Below are 21,696 nucleotides of genomic sequence, written 5' to 3'. Positions count from 1 at the left end.
GAGAAGTAGTTGGTGAACCAGGCGAGGCAGTCATTTGAGAAAGCAATGCTGTTGAGTCTGCCGATAAGAATACAGTGATTGAAAGAGTTGAAAGCCTTGGCCAGGTCGATGAAGACAGCTGTACAGTACTGTCTTCTATCGATGGCGGTTATGATATCGTTTAGTACCTTCAGCGTGGCTGAGGTGCACCCGTGACCAGCTCGGAAACCAGATTGCACAGCGGAGAAGGTACGGTGGGATTCGAAATGGTCAGTGATCTGTTTGTTAATTTGGCTTTCGAAGACTTTAGAAAGGCAGGGCAGGATAGATATAGGTCTGTAACAGTTTGGGTCTAGAGTGTCACCCCCTTTGAAGAGGGGGATTACTGCAGCAGCTTTCCAATCTTTAGGAATTTCGGACGATACGAAAGAGAGGTTGAACAGACTAGCAATAGGGGTTGCAACAATGGCGGCGGATAATTTTAGAAAGAGAGGGTCCAGATTGTCTAGCCCAGCTGATTTGTACAGGTCCAGGTTTTGCAGCTCTTTCAGAACATCTGCTATCTGGATTTGGGTGAAGGAGAAATGGGGGAGGCTTGGGAAGTCGCTGCGGGGGGTGCGGAGCTGTTGGCCGGGGTAGGGGTAACCAGGAGGAAAGCATGGCCAGCCGTAGAGAAATTCTCAATTATCGTGGATTTATCGGTGGTGACAGTGTTTCCTAGCCTCAATGCAGTGGGCAACTGTGAGGAGGTGCTCTTATTCTCCATGGACTTTACAGTGTCCCAGAACTTTTTGGAGTTAGAACTACAGGATGCAAATTTCTGCTTGAAAAAGCTAGCCTTTGCTTTCCTAACTGACTGTGTGTATTAGTTCCTGACTTCCCTGAAAGTTGCATATCGCGGGGACTATTCGATGCTAGTGCAGTACGCCACAGGATGTTTTTGTGCTGGTCAAGGGCAGTCAGGTCTGGAGTGAACCAAGGGCTATATCTGTTCTTAGTTCTACATTTTTTGAAAGGGGCATGCGTATTTAAGATGGTGAGGAAATTACTTTTAAAGAACAACCAGGCCTCCTCTACTGACGGGATGAGGTCAATATCCTTCCACGATACCCGGACCAGGTCGATTAGAAAGGCCTGCTCGCAGGCAATGATGCAGGCAATGAAGCAGTGATCGCTGAGATCCTGATTGAAAAAAGCAGAGGTGTATTTGGAGGGCAAGTTGGTCAGGATAATATCTATGATGGTGCCCATGTTTATAGATTCAGGGTTGTACCTCGTGGGTTCCTTGATAATTTGTGTGAGATTGAGGGCATCTAGCTTAGATTGTAGGACTGCCGGGGTGTTAAGAATATCCCAGTTTAGGTCACCTAACAGAATGAACTCTGCCCCCCATCTATCTTCAATCAATTCACATATGGTGTCCAGGGCACAGCTGGGAGCTGAGGGGGGTCTATAACAGGCGGCAACAGTGAGCGACTTATTTCTGGAGAGATGAATTAAAAAAATTAGAAGCTCGAACTGTTTGGGCATAGACCTGGAAAGTATGACAGAACTTTGCAGGCTATCTCTGCAGTAGATTGCAACCCTTTAGCAGTTATATCTTGACGGAAAATGTTGTAGTTGGGGATGGAAATCTCCACATTTTTGGTGGCCTTCCTAAGCCAGGATTCAGACACGTCTAGGACATCAGGGTTGGCTGAGTGTGCTAAAGCAGTGAGTAAAACAAACTTAGGGAGGAGGCTTCTGATGTTAACATGCATGAAACCAAGGCTTTTACTGTTACAGAAGTCTACAAATAAGAGCGCCTGGGTTAACATCTCCATCACCTGAGGAACAGAGGAAGAGTAGGATGAGGATACGGCTAAAGGCTATCAAAAAAGTGTACAGACAGTGGTATGGTAGGGTGCGGGTACAGTGAAGGTAAACCTAGGCATTGAGTGATGATAAGAGAGGTTGCATCTCTGGAGGCACTAGTTATGCTAGGTGAGGTCACCGCATGTGTGGGAGGTGGGACAAAAGAGGTATCTGAGGCATGTTGAGTGGGGCTAGGAGCTCAACAGTAAAATAAAACAATGATAAATACCCTAAACAACAGTATAAAAGGCATATGGACATTAGAGAGAGACATAAAGCAAGGCATAAAGCAATCACAGGTTTGATTGGGAGAGCTAGCTAAGACAACAACGGGTAAGAAAACAATAGCTAATCAGCTAAGACAACAACAACAGGTAAAATGACGATGAATAGGCAGAGAGGGTCAGTTAACTACACACAGGGCCTGAGTTCGAGGCTGGGGCCGACAGGTAAACAAAATAAACATAAATGGAGTACAGTGATTAATGAACAGTCCAGCAGGCATCAGCTATGTAGCCAGGTGATCATAGTGTCCAGTCAACAGCAATAGATGAAACAGGGAAGCCGTTACTACGCTCGCAAGCGGGGACATGACGTTCCTAAAGTTTGCAGGCCAGGGCTAACAGAAGCGTCGTCACCGACGTCCGACAAAGGCCGGTTGAGGGCACATCAGACGGAATTACGTCTTGATGGATTGGCGGGGCTCCGTGTCAACAAAGGGTCCAGGCCAATTGGCAAAAGTGGTATTGTAGCTGGAGAAATTTTGTTTGCTAGCCGAGAGATGCGCCTGGCTCGAGGCTAACTGGTGCTAGCTTCAGGACAAGGGCGTTAGCCACTATAGCCACTCGGTAGCAGCTAGCTAGCTGTGATGATCCGATGCAAAGGTCCAGAGCTTACGGCAGGAATCCAGTGATGTAGTGGCTTCTAGTCATGTTAGTGAAGAGTCCGGGAGGTATCAGCTGTGTAGCCGAGTGATCATAGGGTCTGCTGAGCAGGCCGGGAGATGGGCCTGTCTCAAGGCTAGCTTCAGGGCTGGGCCACTCTGGAGTAATGGTCCAGAGCTTACGGCAGGAATCTGGTGAAGTAGTGCAGAAAAGCAGTCCGATATGCTCAGGGTTGATATTGCGCTGTGCAGACTGGCGGGTATTATCCAGGCTGAACGCAGCTGGTGTCTGAGCTAAAGGTAAAGGCCGTAGAGTTACCAGCCTCAGAAATTACAGCCCAAATAAATGCTTCACAGAGTTCAAACAACAGACACATCTCAACATCAACTGTTCAGAAGAGACTGCGTGAATCAGGCCTTCATGGTCGAATTGCTGCAAAGAAATCACTACCAAAGGACACCAAAAAGAAGAAGAGACTGGCTTGGTCCAAGAAACACGAGCAATGGACATTAGACTGGTGGAAATCTGGCCTTTGGTCTGATGAGTCCAAATTTGAGATTTTTGTTTCCAACCACCGTGTCTTTGTGAGGCGCAGAGTAGGTCAACGGATTATCTCTGCATGTGTGGTTCCCACCGTGAAGCATGGAGGAGGAGGTGTGATAGTGTGGGGGTACTTTGCTGGTGACACTGTCAGTGATTTATTAAGAATTCAAGGCACACTTAACCAGCGTGGCTATCACAGCATTCTGCAGCAATCTGCAGCGATATGCCATATCGTTTGTTTTTCAACAGGACAATGACCCAACACACCTCCAGGCTGTGTAAGGGCTATTTGACCAAGAAGGAGAGTGATGGAGTGCTGCATCAGATGACCTGACCTCCACAATCACCCGACCTCAACCCAATTGAGATGATTTGGGATGAGTTGGACCGCAGAGTGAAGGAAAAGCAGCCAACAAGTGCTCAGCATATGTGGGAACTCCTTCAAGACAGTTGGGAAAGAATTCCAGGTGAAGCAGGTTTCCAAGCGTGTGCCAAGCGTGTGCAAAGCTGTCATCAAGGCAAAGGGTGGCTATTTTGAAGAATCTCAAATATAAAATATATTTTGATATGTTTAACACTTTTTTGGTTACTACATGATTCCATATGTATTATTTCATAGCTTTGTTGTCTTCACTATTATTCTAGAATGTAGAAAATAGGAAAATAACGAAAAACTCGAATTAGGTGTGTCCAAACTTTTGACTGGAACTGTACCTGGGAGAGTTCAGTTGAGGGAAAACGGCCCCATACTGAACTGTCAAGCGGAAAACATGTAAGAAGACCTACACAATGTAGGTCCAAATCAAAGGCGTCCACATGCCACCGGTAAACGGTGCTCACATTGTGTGAACTCCAGTAGCTGGACAGATTAAGAAGAGATGAGGAACTATTTGGTTACTTTGTCTGAGGAATGAAGTTAAATATAGGATCTGTGATGCCCTTTCTTTCACTCAAGAGTAAGCTGCTTGGAATTGAAGGGTGTTGGAAACACATGACACAAACTCACTTGTGCATCCATGTAGATACACACATACAGTGGGGTCTGAAATTATTGATAAAGATGAGATAAAATAAATTACTAAAATACTGAGCTATATTGTATGCTCAAAATATTTGGTCCGGAGACTGAGGTGGCTATTGAATAATGTTGATTCTGTAGCCTATGGACCATTTCTTTGTGGATTTTGATTTGTGGTTGGGTTTATTGTCTTGCTGGAAGATCCACTTGCAGGCAAGTTTCAGCTTCCTGGCAGAGGTAACCAAGTTTTTGGCTAAAATGTCCTGGTACTGGGTAAAGTGTATGATGACTTTGAATGACATTGACCTTAACAAGGGCCCCAGGGCCAGTGGGAGCAAAATACCCCCATAACATCAAAGATCCACCACTATATTTTACAGTAGGTATGGGGTTATTTCCTGCTCATGCGTTCTCATTTCGACGCCAAACCCTCCACTGGTGTGCATGGCCAAAGAGCGCTATTTTCATGTTATCCAGCAAATGTAAATGCCAGGACTTTACTAAACAGCATTTGGATAGGAACCACCGGTGCTTTGGTCAGATGACATGAAAATAGAGCTCTTTGGCCAGCCACACCAGTGGTGGGTTTGGCATCTAATTTGTTGTTGTTTTGAAGCTCATTTCCTGCAATTCTACATAGTTAAAAAATACTCCTTATATCTTTTATGTAGTATATTTTATGATGATAATAATAATGGATAAGGAAAATAAAGTCTAGACCCGATTTCCATGTTATTCCACTACATTTACATTTGAGTCATTTAGCACATACCCTTATCCAGAGCGACTTAGAATTAGTGCTTTTATCTTAAGATAGCTGGGTGAGACAACCACATATCACAGTCGTAGCAAGTACATTTTCCCTCAAAGTAGTTATCTGCAAAGTCAGTGCTGGTAGGAAAATACAACCTATATGGATCCTGCTAGGAGAAGGGCGCCGATTACAATCAGGAAGAGGAATGTAGCCAGGCCAATAGCCATGTAGGGAACTTTGGGAGGGGAAAAGGTAGGGTAAACGGTAAGAAGATTGGATACATATATAAACCAAGATGACCACAAGTTACAATAAGTGTCATATGATGTGATATGGCAGAGATCTCCAACCCAAAATTAAATCTAGAATCGGCTTCCTATTTCGCAACAAAGCCTCCTTCACTCATGCTGCCAAACATACCCTCGTTAAACTGACTATCCTGCCAATCCTTGACTTCGGCGATGTCATTTACAAAATAGCCTCCAACACTCTATTCAGCAAATTGGATGCAGTCTATCACAGTGCCATCCGTTATGTCACCAAAGCCCCATATACTACCCACCATTGCGACCTGTATGCTCTCGTTGGCTGGCCCTCGCTACATATTCGTCGCCAGACCCACTGGCTTCAGGTCATCTATAAGTCTTTGCTAGGTAAAGCTCCGTCTTATATCAGTCACTGGTCACTATAACAACACCCACCCGTAGCACGCGCTCCAGCAGGTATATCTCACTGGTCATCCCCAAAGCCAACACCTGCTTTGGCCGACATTCCTTCCAGTTCTCTGCTGCCAATGACTGGAACGAATTGCAGAAATCACTGAAGTTGGAGACTTATATCTCCCTCACTAACTTTAAGCATCAGCTGTCAGAGCAGCTTACCGATTGCTACAGCTGTACACAGCCAATCTGTATATAGCCCATCCAACTACCTACCTCATCCCCATATTTAATTGATTTATTTTCTGTTCTTTTGCACACCAGGATTTATACTTGCCACATTCTCATCTGCACATCTATCACTCCAGTGTTAATTGATCAATTGTAATCACTTCGCCACTATGGCCTATTTATTGCCTTACCTCCTTACTTCATTTGCACACAGTGTATACAGATTTTCTATTGTGTTATTGACTGTACGTTTGTTTATCCCATGTGTAACTCTGTGTCGTTGTTTTTGTCACACTGCTTTGCTTTATCTTGGCCAGGTCGCAGTTGTAAATGAGAACTTGTTCTTAAGTGGCCTACCTTGTTAAATACAGGTGAAATTAAAAAATTGAAAAGATGGAGATTACTGTAAAATGGCTAAACTATGGGTGGTTGGGAGGCTACCAAATATGTTTTATTATTATAATTTATATCAACCCTCAATTAAATTATACATTTTCTTTCAGACGTGGTTTCAAATGCATGTGTATTTGGGGGTTAGGGTTAGGGGTTAGGGAAAGTAGTTTTTTCAATGGGAATCAATTGTTGGTCCCCAAAAAGTCCTCAAGTATAGTAAGGCGTGTGTGTGCGTGTGTGTGGGGCTGTGGTTATGTAACTTATGGTAAATGTATGAGACAGGAAGAAGGTTTATCCATGCAGCTAAAATAATGGCGCTTCACTACCTCCTGAAGGTTTCTGATGGGGATTACATTATTAAACAAGGATCCATTTAAAGTACACAACCCCCGCTCTTACTTTGTTTTATATTTAAAGCAAAATACTGTTGCAGAACTGTAGTACTTTGTGTCTTCATCAGAAATATATAACCACTGCTTTTATGATACACACTCATTCAGACACTCACACATATAGGCATAACCACACACCACTATAATTGTAGAGATGAAGGACAGCATGAGAAGTTGTTGGGAAAGTGACAGGGAAACTGAATGTGGCACCAGATCAAAGAGCACACCTCTGACTGTAGTGTATGAGTTGCGTTCACTGGGTAAAGGCATCCCTCACTCTAAAGCTGTGGGCATGGCCGTAAAGTTGATGCTGAAGATAACAAAAAATGTTGTGTGTGTGTGAGACGGGAGGAGATGTTTGATGCAAGCTAGTGAGTGAGTGAGTGAGAGTGAGAGACACTGTGACAGTGAGAGAGACTGTGAGAGTGAGAGAGATTATTCTCATTATGTGCAGCAGATATTCTGTATTTGTCTATGAAGTGGTCTCAGGTTTGTTCTTTAGTACCTTGTTGAATGACAGAATCTAGGTATTTTCTTGTTTTGCCTGCGTATGATCAGGTGTTAGAATCAAAACAGTCCTTAAGTGTCAACATTGACAGCCAGTGCGTGTGAGGAGGCGCCACAGATTAACTAAGGTAGTGGCCTGATTACTTCCAGACCCTTGCAGTCAGACAGTTAAATTACAGCTGCCTGTGGCAAATTGAGCAAATCATTACCCTGTGATTAACAGCCACTGTCTCCACAGTCATCACACACAGTGGCCTACTTGCAGGCCCATTCTGATTGAATGACCTTTATTTCTGCTTAGATCTACACTCATCTACACTCATTCTCATTCTCCCCTTCACAACTCTCACTCCCTAAATCACACACACACACACACACATAAACCTCGGAGTGGGCTGGTCCCATGCTCCTCCCTGCTGCTTGATCTCCTCATGGCTTTTTAGAGAGTGCAGGACATCTGAGGATGATGATCACTGACCTACGTGCTTATCTATAAACACAAAGCTCTGTGCTGTACAGTCTGTCCTCACGATGGAAAATAACATCCCATGTCCTTACCTATTTTGCGTTTGTTTTCTCATCTCTGGGGAAGTACAGACAGGAGCTCTGACAAACCATGGAAACGTGGGCACCTCAACAAAACACACACACCTGTGGATATGCTTCGATCTCATCCACAGTGGCATACTTTGATACGCACGTTGGACACTCAGAAAGAGGTGAGAAGTGTTGGGTGCTGTGAGAGTATAGAGAGTGTGTAGACCAGTCTCTCGGGGCCCGTCTGTAGTCTGACTCGGTCAGTCTGAGAGATTCAGCAGTACAGACAGAGGCCTGTGGAAACACTGTAGACTACAGGGATGAGCTCATTCACAGCTCTCAGCCTCAGATTTGACTATGTCCAAAATACCTAAGGAAAGGAGGACTAGCCAGCCAGCTATCTATCCCTATCTCAAACACAGCGAATACACTCATAGATCCACAATTTTGGACCATATTTTTATTAATAAGATCCAGCCCTGCATAGCTGACTTGCATAACACTGAGTGCCGGAATTATTGAGAGAGAGAGAGAGCGAGAGCGAGAGAGAGAGAGAGAGAGAGAGAGAGAGAGAGAGAGAGAGAGAGAGAGAGAGAGAGAGAGAGAGAGAGAGAGAGAGAGAGAGAGAGAGAGAGAGAGAGAGAGAGCGAGAGCGAGAGAGAGAGAGAGAGAGACTCTGATCTTGGCCTCTTTAGCTGGTCTTGTGTTCTCTGTCAAGTGCCTCAGATCACAGTGAAGAGGATTAGGGTGTAAAACCGGAATCTGGCCATTCCAACTTCAGGAATTCTTTGTCTTCGGGAAATCATTAAGACCAGTCGGGCCATTATAACTGGACTGATGGGCCGTTTTGTTCATTCAGAGCTTACGTCCGAACTCTGACCCCTGAAGAAGTGTGTGAGACAGGGTCATTGGGCTAGCTATGTGTCATGGGTTTCCTGTGCCAATACATTTTCATCAAATGAGCAGTTGCGTAAGTACAATAATCCAATAAGAAAATGTGTAAAAGAATAACTTACTGTTTGCCCAAACCATGGCTTATGGTTAGTACATATAGAGGTAATACTGGGATTCATGATATTCACACTCTAAAGCTCTGTCACAATATTCCTGTCAAAACATGCAAGTGTAACAATATCCCAATTCAAACTGCTATTTTCCTATGTAAAACAAATAAATCACACTCTAAATCAAAAATATATAATGTATGAACAATATTTCAGTTCATAACAATTTTCCAATGGTTTAGAAAAATAGCTTTGTCATGACGTTTGTATATAAACAGCTACACATTCTTTGGGACTATTAGTGTATTAATGTTGTACTGTTAGGCGTTTACTGCACTGCTGGAGCTGTGAGCGAAAGCATTTCTCTGCACCTGCTTTAACATCTGCAAATCTGTGTACACGACAAATAAACATTGATTGAATTTTTTTTAATTTGACATCGTATCGTATCTGACAGTGTATCATTTGAACTGCTCTCTCCATACTTAATGTACTCCTTCACCGTGCTTCTTCTCTCATTGGCCACTGCTCACTCCGCCCAACAGCTCCACGTACAGCTCCGACCAACCCTGACTTCGAGTGACCACAGTGTACTGGCTAAGTTTACTCTAGATTCTGACCTCAGACCCCACCACTACTGCCCCTCTGTGTCTCAGCAGATCTGACTGTAGAGCAGCAACACATAGCGTCTGGCTGATGAAGAGATGTTGTCCACTGGACCATACATTACCGTGTTACCATGGGGATGACAGGGTAGACCGGATGCTAGGTTGTTCCCTGGGACATGACAAACACCTAGCTTTACAGAGATAACTAATATTCATGATGTGTTAGAAGAAGCCCACTTCCTTACCCCTCACCTACTCATATTGTATTTCCCTACTCCTATGCAGTATACTCTTCCTCCTGCACACTCTGTCAGTGGGATTCCTGAAGACGAATGGGATGCAGGAGCCAGGCCGGAGCTCCCAGTGCCCAGCCAGCATTCCACAGGGGATTAAGTGGAAAGACTTATATAAGCTCTGACGGTTCCTCATCTCCAGGGTTCCATATCCCCAGGAATCTGTTTCGGTTTCTCTTCCTTTGAAGAAGCAAAAGCACCTCCTCTCCTCTTTTCTCACACCAAAATAGAATTTCGTTCAGGTTACAAAACCAGCCCAAGTTATTTATAGTTGGTTCCACTGTCTGTTCTCCACATTCCAGTGAGACTTCTGGAACGATTAGTCTTCTATTCTGTGGTTGGATCTCTGGGGTAGTGTTTGGGAGGTTATTAAAGAGACAAACGGTGTACTCCTTTTTTATTTTTTTATTTTATTTTACACCCTTTTTTATCTTGTCTCGTCGCTGCAACTCCCCAATGGGTTCAGGAGGCGAAGGTCGAGTCATGTGTCCTTCGAAACATGACCCGCCAAACCGCACTTCTTAACCCGGAAGCCAGCCTCACCAATGTGTCGGAGGAAACACCGTTCAACTGACGACCGGGGTCAGCCTGCAGGCGCCCGTCCCACCACAAGGAGTCGCTAGAGCGCGATGAGCCAAGTAAAGCACCCCGGCCAAACCCTCCGCTAACCCGAACAACACTGGACCAATTGTGCGCCGATCACGGCCGGTCGTGATACAGCCCCGGTCTGTAGTTATTGATCCCGGGTCTATAGTGACGCCTCTAGCACTGCAATGGGAGGCCCACAAACTGTGTACTCTAATTCAATATTCTCTAGTGGAGTGGATCCTGAAAGAAGAGCTGGGTGCTGGTGATGAGTAATAAGTTATAGACCGGAATGTCTTTTGTTCTTCCTCATATTCTTTCCAGAAGGACAGTTTATGCTCATAATTCACTAGTTAGAGCTGAGAGACTGTGTGTGCGTTTGTATCTATGCCTTTAAAGCTTTGAGTCAGCGTGTAGCAACAGAGCAGAGTATTTTATTGGTTATTTCTCCTTCTTTGTCTCTCCTGCTCCTCTATTTCTGGCACACTAATTGGTGGTTAGCTGGTAGGTTAGATGCACCTCTGCACGTCACCTATTATGCACATCTCGCTGAGTTCCCCCTGCCTACCCAGCTACTCAGCATCGCCTCCCAGGTCCTACTGCTCTATTAGACCTCATTAAGAATGTTCCAGAAAGTCTACATCGGTCACTTCCTGTCACACTGCCTGTGCATGTTCTCACTGATCTACTTAACACAAACTATTACATTATCTCACTCGCACTCTCCCTCCCTCTTTTTCTCTCTCCCTCTCCTCTTCTCTCTCTCTCCCTCTCTCTCTCTCTCCCTCTCTCTCTCTCTCTCTCTCTCTCTCTCTCTCTCTGAGTAGCAGGGTTCATTGTGATACTAGAGGTCAGGGGCAACATCACATTAGTTGTGAATTGATAATGGATCTGGTAAATGGACCTAAAAGCTCTCTATTAGCTCTCTATTTCTGTTGTACCACAGAAACCTGTTACTGTACGTTGTACCTGCACTCGCGAGGCTATTACAGGCACAGGGCTATTGCAGGGACAAACAGTCATAAACCATATACACACACTATGCATTTGTAGTAATAGGAGCAGACACACATTCATGCACAAATCCCAATTGTTTCCCATTTTAAGTATTTAGGAATATTTAAAATGGCAGACAAAGTATTCACACCACTTGATTTTTTTCTCCACATTTTTCCGTGTTACAGCCTGATTTTAAAATTGATTAAATTGAGATTGTGTGTCACTGGCCTACACACAATACCCCATAATGTCAAAGTGGAATTATGTTTTTAAACATTTTTACAAATGAATTAAAAATTAAAAGCTGTAATGTCTTTAGTCAATAAGTATTCAAACCTTTTGTTAAGGCAATCCTAAATAAGTTCAGGAGTAAAAATGTGCTTAACAAGTCACATAATAAGTTGCATGGACTCTCTGGACTGTGTGCAATAATAGTGTTTAACATGATTTTTGAATGACTACCTCATCTCTGTACCCCACACATACAATTTTCTGTAAGGTCCCTCAGTCAAGCAGTGAATTTCAAACAAAGATTCAACTACAAAACCAGAGAGGTTTTCCAATGCCTCGCAAAGAAGGGAACCTATTGGTAGATGAGTAACATTTTTTTTAAAGCAGACATTGAATATATCTTTGAGCATGGTGAAGTTATTAATTACACTTTTCATGGTGTATCAATACTCCCAGTCATTACAAAGATACAGGTGTCCTTTCTAACTCAGTTGCCGGACAGGAAGGAACCCGCTCAGGGATTTCACCATGAGGCCATTGTTGACTTTAAAACAGTTAGAGTTTAATGGCTGTAATAGGAGAACTGAGGATGGATCAACAACATTGTAGTTACTCCATAATAAACCTAAGTGAAAAGAAGAAACCCTGTACAGAATTTTAAAAAATGAAAAAAATTGACCCTGTTTGCAAAAGGCACTAAAGTAAAACTGCAAAAACTGAAATGACCTTTATGTCCTGAATATAAAGTGTTATGTTTGTGGCAAATCCAACACAGCACATCACTGAGTACCACACATTCATATTTTCAAGCATGGTGGTGGCTGCATCATGTTATGGGTATGCTTATCATCAGCAAGGATTAGAGAGTTGTTGTTTTTTAATGATAAAAATAAATGCAATAGAGCTAATCACAGGAAAAATCCTAGAGGAAAACCTGGTTCAGTCTGCTTTCCAACAGACACTAGGAGACAAATTCACCTTTCAGCAGGAAAGTAACCTAAAACACAAGGGCAAATTTACACTGAAGTTGCTTACCAAGATGATATTGAATGTTTCTGAGTGGTCTAGTTACAGTTTTGACTTAAATCGGCTTGAAAATCTATGGCAAGACTTGAAAATGGCTGTCTAGCAGTGATCAACAACCAATTTGACAGAGCTTGAAGAATTCTAAAAATAATAATGGGCAAATATTGTAAAATCCATTTGTGCAAAGCTCTTAGAGACTTACCAAGAAAGACAGCTGTAATCACTGCCAAAGGTGATTCTAACATCTATTGACTTGGGAATACTTATGTAAATACGATATTACGATATTTGCAAACATTTCTAAAAACATGTTTTCACTTTGTTTTCTACACACAATACCCCATACTGACAATCTATTTAATCCATTTTGAATACAGGCTGTAACGCAGCAAAATGTTGAATCAGTCAAGGTGTATGAATACTTTCTGAAGGCACTGTATGTCCTTCCTTAGATAAAACCATTGGCAGAAACTTTAACAGAACATTCAATTCAATTCAACCTCAGTAGATGGACTAACATCATAGTTGCTTTACCCGTCAGAATATCTATTGTCAAAATGAATATTGCGACGGCTGAATTTCTGTAGTTCAATGCTTCCCTTGTCTCCCCCTTCTGCCTATTGGAATAAAATCCATATTCCGGTTTCAAACTGTATTTGACAAGGTAAGCGATCTCGGAGAAAATGAAAAAAACGTACAAAGAAGGAAAGACTTAGGAGGACTATTCATAGCTAACTTTAAATTGTATTTCCAGCCACTAGCATTTCGTCCCATCCTAAATTGGTTTAGACATGATTCTTCCACCCCTGGCTGAGTATAGAGAGAATGGTGTTGCCTATTGCCCTGAAAGACGTGGTCTCTACTGATATATCCCTTCAACAATGTCAATTATGCGTTGGTCCTATTATTGCTCACACAATCTTTATTTGGTGCAAAATTGACAAATGTAACTGGGATTTAAAATGACATGCCCATACTCCATATTTCACAATAATGCCTTGCTATTTGGAGGGTGGCCTTTTGCATCCTCCCAATGGTCCAAATGGGGAATCCCTACCCTTGCCCATATCATGGACAGTAAGGGTTTGAGAATATTCCAAGATTTGAAAGATACATACACATTACCAGGCAACTCCTTTTTTCTATATTTACAACTTAAGCCAGCTATTCTGGCCTATGGAGTCCCTTGGGAAACCAAACTGCCAAACCATCCAATGATGGGATTTATAAATAAATAATCTGTGTTCCTGAAGGACTGATCTCTATAATATATATTTTTTTACACTTTTGGAAAGCTCATATTCTGAGCTAGCCATTATAAAAGTATGGCCCACAGATCTAAGAGATCTATTCTGAGCTAGCCATTATAAAAGTATGGCCCACAGATCTAAGAGATCTATTCTGAGCTAGCCATTATAAAAGTATGGCCCACAGATCTAAGAGAATCTGAACAACCTTTTAAGTGGAACAGACTGTATTTACACCAAGGAAACGTTTTAGGATGAAATTGGCCCCAACTACCAACTGTTCACTGTGTTCCCTAAATCAGGTAGGAACTTTCCTTCATATGACGTGGGCGTGCCCTGCAGTTAAATGCTTCTGGGAAAAAGTTACAAAATTCATCAGAGACAATTACTGCTGGCAGGCAGCACTGCCACGAAAAATATGTTGGCTCTTAGATGGCAATCACCTCACTCTCTCCCAATTCGCCAGTGGATACAGTTACTATTAGAAGGTATAACTTTATAATTATCGACAGTCAGAATGAATGGTACCAGTCAAGAAACAATTGAGGCCTGGACAAATATACTTGACTCTGTTTATTTGTATGTGTTTTTTCTTTTTTGCAATCTATAAAGCCCAAACGTACAAACAAAATATATACTGTATACAGTATAGAAAATGTTTACTGGGAATCAAAATGGCATGCCCATTCTCCAATATTTAAAAATGCCTTGCGATCTGGAGTGTGGACTTTTGCACCCCCCACAATGGTCCAAATGTGTAATCCATACCCTTACCGATATCATGGACAGTAATGGTTTGAGAACATCATGTTTTGTACACTGAGTGGTTCTAAATTAACAGTTGTTTAGTAGTTTGAAAATGCTCTTTCCGTGACATAGACTAACCAGGTGAATCTAGGTGAAATCTATGATCCCTTATTGATGTCACTTGTTAAATCCACTTCAATCAGTGTAGATGAAAGGGAGGAGACATGTTGTGGGGATGGGGTGGGAGGTTGGATGGAGACATGTTGTGGGTTGTTGGATGGAGACATGTTGTGGGGATGGGGTGGGAGGTTGGATGGAGACATGTTGTGGGTTGTTGGATGGAGACATGTTGTGGGGATGGGGTGGGTGGGTGGTTGGATGGATGGAGACATGTTGATGGAATGGGGTGGGAGGTTGGATGGAGACATGTTCGGGGATGGGGTGGGTTGTTGGATGGGTGGAGACATGTTGGGGAATGGGGTGGGTGGTTGGATGGATGGAGACATGTTGGGGGATGGGTGTATGGTTGGATGGATGGATGGAGACATGTTGGGGGATGGGGTGGGTGGTTGGATGGATGGAGACATGTTGGGGGATGGGGTGGGTGGTTGGTTGGATGGATGGAGACATGTTGGGGGATGGGGTGGGTGGTTGGTTGGATGGATGGAGACATGTTGGGGGATGGGGTGGGAGGTTGGATGGAGACATGTTGGGGGAATGGGGTGGGAGGTTGGGGGTGGAGGCTAACTTATTTTCTTTACCAGCTACATTTATTGTTACTTTCTGGCTCTGTGGCATGATCATGGTGATTAATGCTTTGTGTTTGTGTACTTTATATGAATTTTTGTATTGTGCCTGTAGCCCCCCCCCCCCCCCCCCAACAAGAAAACAACAAAATTAATAAAGATTTGGTCACACAAAAAAACATTAATAAAAATACACTTTCATATGCATGATTATGCATGCATAAGTAACACATAATTGTACAAACACACACACACTAATGTTAGTGCTTAGTTTTGGGGTAGATCTGTCCCAGAGTGACCTGAGAGGCAGACAGCATAGCGTTCTGCCACGGACATTTCATTCCACCAAGCTGTTGTCAGAGAAGCAGCACCTGGGACGGGTTGGGCTGCTTGGTGCCGTGGCGTGGGCTCCGTGGCAGTGGAATGATCAACATCTCAACCACAGACTGTGTCCTGTCCTGGCAGAGCCAGCAGCCAGCTCCAGCTCCAGACCTGCGGCACTGTGTGCTTTGGCAACCAGTCAACCAGCCTTCTCACGCTCCACACATGCTCCCTCCTCCCTCTCCCTCTCAAGCTCTACATCCTCCCTCAACCCCCATCACAGTACCCTCACGATACACATGCTGACACCCTCACTATAGCAGAATGACATGGCTATGATGCATCCCCTGGGGTTGTCAGTGTGAGTTTATCTGAACTGTGAGTCAGGCGTTCTAACCATCAATGTAGCTGGTTTGCATACGTTGGGGGGAGTTTATACTCGCTCGCACGCACACACACACACACACACACACACACACACACACACACACACACACAGACACACACACACACACACACACACACACACACACACACACACACACTCACTCACTCACTCACTCACTCACTCACTCACTCACTCACGCACTCACTCACACTTTTTAAGTAGTTTTGCAAGATGCCTCTCCTGTGCAAGCCGTCTTACCTCCATGTTCTTGTTTTGGAAAGATAAAGCCCACATCTGACCCTCTTTCTCTTCACACTGCTGTCCATTTGATAGGAGAGCTGGGCTGTTTTCCTATGAGCTAACCCAGCCGACTGATGGGGAAATGAAAGCCACAGAGCGAGACGCTTTACATTCCAATAGCGAGCAACTGCTATCAACACACCCACTAGGGCTAAATATGATATCAGCTCTATTTGGAGGAGAAGGACCTAACAATAACCATTATATAACACAGATGAAATCCTGACAGTCCTGGCAGTGAGTCAGGTCACTCTGTGTATATTATCTCTGTGTTGATGTTGGAGTGCATGTGGACATATCCCACTCCGAAATAGATCGGACCAAAATACAACTGGCCTGCGCTGTTGACTTAAATTACAGATCCTACAGACTTCAGAGGGCGTTATGGGCGAAATCATCCCAATGTTAAAGTCGGTTTATTCATACATGGGCATAAACTCCAGTTCAGTTTTGTTTGGCGAGCTTGAACCAAAGAGATTTCTTCTGGAAGAAGTTTTATGAATATTTAATGGCGAATGGAGATTTTTGCCTGTAGACACACTTGCACATAAACGGACACACACACACACACACACACACACACACACACACACACACACACACACACACACACACACAAACACACACACACACACACACACACACACACACACACACACAAACACACACAATGTACTTATGTGCTTTCCCCCAAAGAGGGAAAGGGATCTTAAATGTAGTTATGTAAGGTTAATTTAAGTGCTTTGCTTTTGTTTCATGGTTTGATAGAAAACCCAGTCAGAGCCTAGCTGTCTGGACATTCTTATCTAGCAAGAAAACAGGCAGCTCACTTAACCATCGAAAGTTGTGCAATCTGCATTAAGAAAAACAACAGAATGGCTTGGGCTGGTCTTCTCCAGATCACTGCAATGTACTGTTTTTAGCCAATTATCTGGTTCTGTACATTGGGTTTATATTGGTTTGCTCTCTGCTCTGAGCTCACAGGAAGTCAATTCACAGGGTTAATCTGATGGTCAGTAGTTGTCTTCCTATTAGGGAGGAAACAGAAGCTTCGAGCCCTGGACTCAGAGAATGATGGGACAGTAGTAGAAAAGTATTCCTTTGATATGGAGGCTTTGTTGGGCTGAACTCTGACCTCTAGGCTAGTAGTCTACACACGGTACGTTTGGGAAGTATTCAGACCCCTTGACTTTTAAAAAATGTTGTTACGTTACAGCCTTATTTTTATTTAATTTTTTTTAACTGGTTTTTGCTTTATCATTATGGAGTATTGTGTGTAGATTGATGAGGGAGAAAAAATAATTTTATTTACTTTAGACCAAAGGTTGTAATGTAACAAAATGTGGAAAAAGTCAAGGGGTCTGAATACTTTCCAAATGCACTGTATATAACTGTTCCATTAGGAGAAGAAAACCCCAGATGATCTTATGTAAGTGTACTGTTTGGCAGTAGACCTGATGCTGTCGTCTGCAGTATGTAGCAGTATTCATCCCAGGTGTCTGTCTCTCTGAGCAGAGTGTGGCTGTCTTCCTCATTTGGTTTCATGTTTGCTTTTGTATGTATTTTCTGTCTTAATACAACTGATCTTCTCATTAACCAATGGCAACCACATTCCATAGGGCAGCAGGTAGCCTAGCGCTTAAGAGCGTTGGGCCAGTAACTGAAAGATTACTGGTTCGCATCCCCAAGCCAACTAGGTGAAAAATCTGTCGAGCAAAGTACTTAACCCTAATTGCTCCTGTAAGTCGCTCTGGATACGAGCGTCTGCTAAATGACTAAAATGTTCATGTAAAATTCCTTAGCAGGGGGAGAGACGCAGGTGCAAGCGTTACCTACCCCTGCCCACGGCACCCTTTTGAAATGGGGCCACAGGGGGCTCCTGAGTCCCGCAGCAGTCTAAGGCACTGCATCTCAGTGCTAGAGTCATCACTACAGACCCTGGTTCGATTCCAAGCTGTATCACAACCGGCCGTGATTGGGAGTCCCATAGGGCGGCGCACAATTGGCCCAGCGTCGTCTGGGTTAGGGCCTGGCCGGCGTAGGCCGTCATCGTAAATAAGAATTTGTTCTTAACTGACTTGCCTAGTTAAATAAAGGTTAAGTAAAAAATAAATAAACATGAGGTTCTCTGTGGTAAATAAAAGGCCTCTTGTACTCCTTCTCCTGGCTTTACTGCGGTAATCTAGTTCATTCATTAGAAACTAGAAAACGTGTTCTGTTTCTGTCCATCTCTGAGAGACATGCTTGATGACTAGAATTCTGCATGATAGTGTAAACTCTCTCTCCCTCTCCCTCCCCAGGGTGTGGTAGTCCTGAGGAGCTGACTATGGAGAGGGCCCATACAGCAGTGGAGGGGGTGTTTGAGACCCTCAAAGAGTTGAGCCATGCCCGAGACCACCTCAAACAGTTCACCTCCGTCTACACAGCCAGCGATGGAGTACATCAGGTCAGTCAGTCGCACAACGACCCACAACTCAACAACGCCATCGGTGTTGGCGGTCGCCCTCACAGTCTAGGATTACATCAGACAGGCGTTCTGTGTTCGGAGGTGACTGGAACCCAATCCCTCACTAACACACCTCATACGCCTCCACAGCATCCTCCAGAACACATTACTGTTGTATTTTCTAGTAGTGAGTTTCTGTCCACAATGTACAGAATGTGGGGCTATCTCCATTTGTCTATTCAGCTGTTCAACTATTCATTCATTTTCTGCCCATACATACATCACAGGAGGTTTGTGACACCTTAGTTGGGGAGGATGGTCTCATGGTAATGGCTGGAGCTGAATTCGTGGAATGGTACCAAATACATCAAACACATGGTTTCCAGGTGTTTGATGTCATTCCATTTGCATCGTTCTGGCCATTATTATGATCCGTCCTCCCCTCAGCAGCCTCCTGTGACACCGATAAAGTAGGTATCTCCACAGACTTAAGACAATTATTCTCCCTTTTCTTCTGCCCCCTTTTACACACACCCTTGTGGGAAATGACATTGCCGTCAGTCCATTAATTTACCTGAAGCCACCTCCGGTAAATTGCGTCAGAGCCACAGCCTTCTGAATGAGTCTCTCGCATCAGTGTCAGAGTGGCACATTGTCCCTGTATCTCTGTATCTTATGTAACACACAAACCGTCTTCCTCCTCTTCAGGGTGAGTTATTGTGTGTTTGGAGGAGGGCACTGCAAGCCGGCAGCCACACACACACTGTACCTGTGAATGATATATTCCATGATGTATATTGCGCTCCCATCTGCTTTTAATACCTCTGACAGTACCTTCACACTTTATTTGGAATTGTCTTGATTTTACACTCACAAAGAGTTATATATTATAATGTTTCATTCAGGTTATTGAAAATTCGAACCCCCGTCTGGTTATCCGCATTCTAGGTCTCTGTGTTCTGCTGGCACCAAACAGTGCCAAAGCAAGGAAGGAGAGAGGCATTTTATCATGTGTTCTTTCTTTCAGACACTTTAGACTCGTGTTCTTTTCCTCAGCGTGGAAGAACACGATGACAAGTCTAACCACTGCCAGTGCTCAGGTTTCTAAATACATCGGCTTGAGTACCTGCCTGCATACACTCATATTCTCTCACACTGTGTCACACTGAAGAACACACACACTCACACTCACGCTGGAGACAAAGGGCACATTGACCTAGACAGAGACAGATTTATGTGCAGATGTAGGACCTACCTGTTGTACACAATGACACGTAGTAATAATAGTTCAGTAGCTGGGTCAGAGTTACTCGTTTTCCTAAGTAATGGCACACTTCATAATAGGTCTCCACGGCTCTGTTTGTTCCTGTCTGTCAATCTCTATGACTGTCAGATGCACTAAAGGAGTGTGACGTGTTTTATACGGATTTTGGGGGCCGGGGCCTTCGGAGGCAGGCTGGGAACATTGTGTGACTTTGGCCTGACAGAAATGTCTTCTTGCACAGTACACATTGTCACCTAAGTTCGTTTTTTTTTTACTAAAGAGTGCATCATGTAGGCCGACGTAATTTTTTCATAAATATGTTGCGTAAGTCGTCATCTCAACAAAAAAAATTCTGTCAAATTAACCAGTACGGTATGTGATTCCCATTGTAACATGCGCACACTGGCGTGTAGTTTTTTTTGCACACATTCTGTCACGTGTGTCTATACGTATTAGTTTTACTGAATAGAGCAGGAATTATATTACTCTCATAACTGAACATCACAGTGCGCACACACACACCCCTACTGCTATACACACCTTTTCTATTCATATACTGTCCATACTGTCTATACACACCATATATATATATTTCTTTATATGTGTAGATATATATTTCTTTATTTTTCGCTAGATTAGCCCGGAGGGAGGTAGAAGGGTAGCATATGACTGGGATGGACGGCTTGAAGAGGACACATCAGTGATTTCATTACCGCTATCTTGTCCATCTCAAGGTAGAGGAGTGGGGAAGTGAAAAGGGAAACTAAATTGACCGCAACAGGGAGATAATTCCAAGAAGACCTATCAACTTAGTCTATCTGCGTGCACGCACACACACACACACACACGCACAACTCCCTTCTGAGAAGCGTAGAGAGGATATTGGTTTTGGTTTGAAGGTTGCAGTGGCATTGCTCGTCTCATATGAAATCCTATTTTTCTTCCATTGCTATAGTAACCACTCTCCCTGAGGAGTCTGACAAGACTCTTATTAATCCGGGGGCTAAACGAAGGTCCGTCTATTCGTCAGGAAGCGCTCAGCAAAATAACAAAGTGGGACTCCGGATCCTAGATCAACATTTAGTAGGCTGATTCAGCCTGAATTTAAAAAAAATACAAATACAAGGCATATCGTAACTCATATCAATTAATAAAACCAAATCATTCTAACCTTCATTATACGGTTGTTGATGGTGTGGGTGTTTTGCGTGGATGATCTGTTTATCCTCTTTAGTAGGTGAGTCCCAGGGGGAATGAATATATATTAGTAACAGGGAAATTCAATTCAAATGTCATGGGAGGCCGGAGTGATGGGATGACTTAAGCTGAAGGTATTAAAGGACTGTTTTCGTCTTGTTGGTGGACGGGGAGATGAATGAATTGGTTTGTTTGTTTCATTTGAACGCGTAGGCCAATGTGTGTGTCTCTCGCTCTCTCTCTGTCTCTCTCTCTGTCTCTCTCTGTCTCTCTGTCTCTCTCTCTCTCTCTCTCTCTCTCTCTCTCTCTCTCTCTCTCTCTGTCTCTCTCTCCCCCTCTCTCTCTCTCTCTCTCTCTCTCTCTCTCTGTCTGTCTGTCTGTCTGTCTGTCTGTCTGTCTGTCTGTCTGTCTGTCTGTCTGTCTGTCTGTCTGTCTGTCTGTCTGTCTGTCTGTCTGTCTGTCTGTCTGTCTGTCTCTCTCTCTCTGTCTCTCTCTCTCTGTCTCTCTCTCTCTGTCTCTCTCTCTCTCTCTCTCTCTCTCTCT

General features: G+C 43.7%; 1 protein-coding gene across 1 annotated transcript in view; it reads left to right on the top strand.

The window, feature by feature from the left end:
* LOC120052578 (sec1 family domain-containing protein 2-like) overlaps window positions 1-21,696 on the top strand; it is a 174,269-nt gene that overhangs the window by 137,298 nt on the left and 15,275 nt on the right. The window contains exon 6 of the mRNA XM_038999569.1: window positions 18,547-18,692. Coding sequence (XP_038855497.1) covers window positions 18,547-18,692 — 146 coding nt within the window. The remainder of the gene's footprint in view (window positions 1-18,546; window positions 18,693-21,696) is intronic.

The sequence above is a fragment of the Salvelinus namaycush genome, chromosome 8 (assembly GCF_016432855.1).
Source record: "Salvelinus namaycush isolate Seneca chromosome 8, SaNama_1.0, whole genome shotgun sequence".
Taxonomy (NCBI): Eukaryota; Metazoa; Chordata; class Actinopteri; order Salmoniformes; family Salmonidae; genus Salvelinus; species Salvelinus namaycush.
This window is presented reverse-complemented; position numbering and strand designations above follow the sequence as displayed.